Source organism: Spodoptera frugiperda, chromosome 26 (genome assembly GCF_023101765.2).
Source record: "Spodoptera frugiperda isolate SF20-4 chromosome 26, AGI-APGP_CSIRO_Sfru_2.0, whole genome shotgun sequence".
NCBI classification, from domain to species: Eukaryota; Metazoa; Arthropoda; class Insecta; order Lepidoptera; family Noctuidae; genus Spodoptera; species Spodoptera frugiperda.
Window position 1 is genome coordinate 10,800,673 of NC_064237.1, and position 5,813 is coordinate 10,806,485.

The 5,813-nt window shown below is 35.9% G+C and overlaps 1 protein-coding gene across 1 annotated transcript; it reads right to left on the reverse strand.

The window, feature by feature from the left end:
• Positions 1-1,369: 1,369 nt before the first annotated feature.
• On the reverse strand, positions 1,370-4,241 carry LOC118264316 (uncharacterized). The gene has a single exon (XM_035576790.2). The coding sequence runs from the start codon at positions 4,084-4,086 to the stop codon at positions 2,755-2,757; it is 1,332 nt and encodes a 443-aa protein (XP_035432683.1). The 5' UTR covers positions 4,087-4,241; the 3' UTR covers positions 1,370-2,754.
• Between the last annotated feature and the right edge of the window lie 1,572 nt (positions 4,242-5,813).

Genomic DNA, 5,813 nt, shown 5'->3' on the forward strand with positions numbered 1-5,813 from the left:
CTCTACTAGTTTCGAGTCACAGACATAGGCTGCGCGACGTCGCCGCGTCTGCGCACGCTGCTCATGATGAAGAGTCCCTCTGTGACTCAAAACTAGTAGGACTTTTCTTCAATCAATGTACGTGAGTAAACCGAGATCTTTAGTTAATTTAGTATGTCTCACGATAGTCATTACAATCACATATTATGTCTTTAAACGATAAACTTTCCTATTTCCTTCTGAGATTAACAAGCATGAAGTTATTTCTTTTGTTAGTTTTAAATAGTAAGAATGATACTGGGTGCTAAATGTATGACAGACCTTAAATATTGTATGAGATTGTAAACAATACTGCACAAATCTATCAGTAATTTTGCACTCGAAGTTCTGAATATATATTTATTAGTGTATAAGTCATGAGTTGCCTTTATAGATTAAAAAAAAAATACATAAATAAAAGGGTAATCTAGTTTAGTGTTCCATCTTCATGTAGATTCTAAGATATTGTTATAAATAGGCGTTCAGGAACCATTGATTTTTAAATTATTGTACCCAAACTAAAATACTCATCACTGATCAAAATCTCATTTTCTAACTTCGTTAAACTAATCAGTATATTATCATCTTTGTTTAAAAAAAAAGAGAAGCTACTATGTAATGTACTATACTCATTTAAGAAATAAATATATTCACCCATCATCAACCCGTTTCCGACCACTACTAAGTATCCTAATCACCCCATTTCCGACCACTGCTAAGTAACCTAAGGTTTTCCATTAGCACGCTACATTGCTGCCTCAGTCCACATTTCTGTATAAATCTATGTATTTTAATTTTTTCAAAGTAGAAACCGATATTAAACGATTATTTAAGTACAATATCTTTACCTAAATACATATTTTGTGAAAGCTAATTCAAAACTTTTACCTGTGTTATGCAGCTAAGGTTTCTCAAAAGTGCAATTTATATTGCCACGTAATTTTATCATACTTTGTTTTTTAATTTGCCGTTTGAACAAACTTCATTCAAAAGAATTCTGTAATTTAGTTTAGAAATAAAATTTACTGTGCATTTTATCATGTGGCATTGAATGTCTATCGTTAAGTGATTGTACCTTAAGTATTTTTGCTATATGTAAATCTAGATTATATTTTTGTTATAAATACTACATAGTTGATTATTGAACAAATTCCTATTTAGTAAATAATTATTTTTTAAGATTAATTTGTTTTTAAGTTGGTTTTTAGTTCCAAAGCAAAATGACATTTGTATTTGCAATAAAACTTCGTACAAATAATTATGTGATGTTTTCTTTCTGTTAATCGAAAAGCTATTAAGGTTTGTTTACCTACTGTAGTTTGATGTGACTGTAAGAAAAGAAAATACAGAATATTTTTGACAAGTTTTTATTTCAACGAATCGACGCAAAAGAACCACTCCATAGCCCCCGCGTTAAGGCACTTCACTCCGCATATTTTCTAATACAAAACTAAATAGACATATAGTGAAGCATAACTTATCACCACAGTGGTATAAATACTCAGACTAGCAATTTCATGTGCCATAACCAGACCAAAACAGATTGAGATTCTGAGAAATCAAAGCCAGGGCAACCTTTTGATAATTATCCTAAAAATACATTCAGATTAAAATATTTTTATAATATAAATTAACTTTGCAAAATATTATTTAATTCTACAATTTTTTACCCTGGCTGTTATACAATACTAACAAACTTTGATCACACAAACCCACAGGGGGCTCCATTCCACTAGAAAAATTAAACAGAGATAAACTTTATACTATCTCGGTATACAGTCACAATGATCCTAAAGACTAGAAATATATAAATAGGTACACGAATACTTAGTTCTACTGTTAATATTTAATGTTAATAGTAGTTATAATAAACATTGAACACTCCAGGCGAAAACGATTGTAAAACTACATGCATGAGTAATATCTTACCTAAGTTATATGAAAATTTAAGAATATGTCAAAGAAATTATGGGACTGATCAGTACACTGACTTCTAGGAGCATAAATACGTTTGCTATAAGCCCCAATATTACATATAATATATTTGTATCTTAGATAACTTTCCTTTGAAATACAATGGACAATAAGTACAAGATGAATGACTAGACACCCTATTGCTAGCTGCCAAGCTACATATACAGCACACCAGCATTACATTTGGCAAATTGAAGTTTATATATCAGCAGAATACATTGTAAAGCAAGATGATTACATGGGATAATGTTATTAAACATCAGTAACAAACAGTTTAGGTAATTCTGATTCCAAACGAATCACCCGCACTAAAGATGTCAGGCTCCAATTGTCATAAGGATTAGAATTCTTTGGTGTATATTCTGGAGCCACAAATGTACTGTAATATGATATCAGTTCATGAGACTGATCTCCATCCAAGTCTGCAATCATCAATGACTTCTCCTGGTACTCTAAGTCAGGTTGGCACAGAGGCAGAGGAGTCTTGCTCTCAATAGGCCCTCGCACACATATCTGCACAATATCTGTTTGACTGATGTTCACATTATGAGTTTGTTGTTTGTCAAATAGTACCAAAACAATCCTCTCAGAAATATCATGAACAGTGAAGTTTGTGTATTTAATGAAAGCGGATATTGATGCGACATCTATATTGGATCGATAGAACATGTCATTAATGTTTTTGGGACTTTGGTTTTGAACATTGTATCTGACTTCATCAATTTTCAGTGCACCCTTTGCCAGGTGTGCACTGTTCCACTGTCATAATTTCAACACAAAGCCTCGTATGGAGTTTGCAAAGGCAAAGGAGCTAGGCCTCATGGCATACACATTATTAGCAGTGTACTCCCAACTGACATTAGTTGTGCCATTCCTTTCCAACATAAGCTTTAGGTAGACCCTGCAGGAATTTGGACATTCTCCTGAATTTTCTACCTTTAATTTTCCCGGGCCATTAGTAAATGTCTCTATAGTGTTTCCGATGTTCTTCTTCATGCTTACATTGATTCTTTTCAGGACTGTAGGTGGAGGTTGTGTATGGTTGATAGGCTGATCCTTCTTGAGCATTTTCTTCAACACTGAAAAAGAGATCAGTCTCACAGCTTCAGTGGTGCCATTCTTACAGATGTATGTGACTGTATCCATCTCAGCTAGAAGCTTCACAGACAGACAATCATCAATAGGAATCGGCTCAGCCATGATCATGCCAGTAGCACCAGATATCATCAGTAGAGAGTTGTGGTTAGCATTGGGGTACACAGTGGCAACTGTCAACAAATCATTTACTTTGTCATCATTCATGTCTTTCACCATTACAGGGAAGTCAAGTGCAACTATTTTACTCAGATCTTTTCCTTGTTTGTGAATGTGCCAGTAATAAGTGCCAGACACTGAGTCTAGAGCTGCAAGCAACCCCTCAGTTCCTGACACAATACAGTCCTTTTGTTTGTCCCTGTTGACATCGAGAAGGTGACAGTTGATATCAGTTGGTATTCTACTCTCCCTAGTGAACCAACCAACCTTGCCAGAGTTGCCCACAATGAGGACTACACCATTAACATTCTCACTGCTGGTTTTAGGTTCTAGTCTCATGTGATTGCCTCGGTATATGAATATCAAGTTCTTGGTGTTTGGAATTGCTCCGTCTACAACTTGCACGGCTCCTGATAACTCCATTTCATTGTATGGCAATTCCCAGCTGGTAGTTTTGTCTTGCCACTCGTTGGCGGCGCAGCTGCCGACCTCTGAGCAAGGAATGCCCCACAGGAATATCACGACGGTGAATATGCACATGAGTATGGAAGCGATGAACGCGCACCGGCGCGGGAAAGTCATCTTGGTGGATATGTCGGATTGCAAGAAGCTTACGTTGTCCATTGTGCTCTCCACTGTGTTCACGTTGGTGTTAAACTCGTCCATGTCACTTATGCTGTAGTTCTTCGAAGATTGCAGGCCACTGTTGAAGTCCAGGTTGTTGCAACTATCCGTAGCTTTGATATGCATTGCATTTTCAAGCTTATCATCCTCTGATTCCGAGTCGGACAGTATTTGTTTCAGCGGTGCGTAGAACCCACCATTCCCATTAGCTGACATGGCGTAGGGTCACGTATATTTCATCTCACATTGTATTTTATTCAAATAGATCTTATTTTTATGAATATTATAGAAAGCACGAATTCAATCAATAAACAATAACCCGAAAGCACTTTTGCGTTTTGTTTCTTCGTTTCCACAGGCACAGATATTTGACACTTCTCGTTCCTACTGCTCACAAAGAAGGAATGATTTTCCTTGATTGAATACAATCCACATTCCGTACAGTACGACTAATATTTTAATTTTCATTTAAAAATATTTTCATTATTTAACATTGAAGCGAGAGTTGTTTCATCTTCGTTATTGTCGATAGCATTTACCGAAAGTTATATCATTTTCATCTAAGATGAAGTAACTAAACGAATAGTAGCATAAAAATCGCGGTAAATACAAAAACCACCTTTCTACATACAATGTGATAGGGGTGAGACTTCTAACCCGTTAAGGCTGAGTACTACATCTAATTTTATAGACAAAAGTCGGGGGTCGAAGGGGTCGAACCCCCTCCCCCTAAAAATTATGGCTATTTTAATATTTTTTTTACTTTTTTTGATATCAAAGGTTGTATGCATCGTAGAAACAAAAAAACGACAAACGGTAGCTAATAATCTTGGCTAACTAATTCATTACTCTTTTCATTTGTTTGATAATGTTTTGGTGAGAAAAAAAAATCATTTCTGAATTATTTTTACCGAAAACATCGCTATTTTTCAATATTTTCAAGTGGGGGTTCAACCCCCCATATTATTATTTTTTGTCATAAAATTGGATGTAGTACTCAACCTTAACGGGTTAGAAGTCCGAAGCCTATCACATTGTATATTATCTCTTTTTTACTTGTCTCTTTACTTTTTTACAAGGAACAAAACTTAATTTTCAGATATTGGAAAGTGTCCTATAACATTTAATTTACCAAAGATGGCTTTTAAGCTAAGTTTTTTTTTAATTTTGATACAATTAATAAGTATACCTAGAACTGATACTAGTACTACACTACCCACACTTGTTCTATCGAACATTTTTCAGTCTTTGTGATATCTCGGGCGATCGAAATCGAAAGTAATAACGAGTATTGTTGTTTTTAGTGATAAGATCGAATTTGTTTCGGGTTTCTGAAAGAAACTGTCCTATTCGATAGAATAAAATGCACGGTTGGTGCGGTAGTTGGCCAACTGGCTGCCGCACAACGGGTAGCGGGTTCGATTCCCGCACGAAGCAACTCTTTGTGTGGTCCACAAATTGTTGTTTCGGGTCTGGGTGTCATGTGAACTTTTTTGTCAACGCACCCACGACGCAGGAGAAAATACTAATGTGGGGCAACGTTTAAAAAAAAAAAAAAACCTTCGACCTGGGAATCGAAACCACAGTAGTAGTTTTAATATTTTATATATTATTGTGTCCTGCGTGGATTTGCGTTTTCACACACAGTGGGTTTATCATGCAGACAAATTTCAGGTCATAATCCTTTACCAGAAGGAGGCTACATTTTCGACCATACCTTGTTTAATTGTTCACAGTTCTTATGCCTTGTTCGCATTACAGTAGTATTTTAGTCCAGTAGCGTAGTAAATGGTAGCTGTCTCTCACTTCTGTCCCAAAATCGACGCGCGAGAGCTACTAGGCACTCGCTACTTGACCACAATACTAGCGTAGTGCCGAGGGCGAAGGCATTACTATATATTGTGCAGTGAGGTTAGTCAGGTTGTTGTAAATAAAAATCAAAG

Excerpts from the sequence above, each read along its gene's own strand:
- LOC118264316 (XM_035576790.2), bottom strand. The coding sequence starts at position 4,086 with ATGTCAGCTAATGGGAATGGTGGGTTCTACGCACCGCTGAAACAAATA.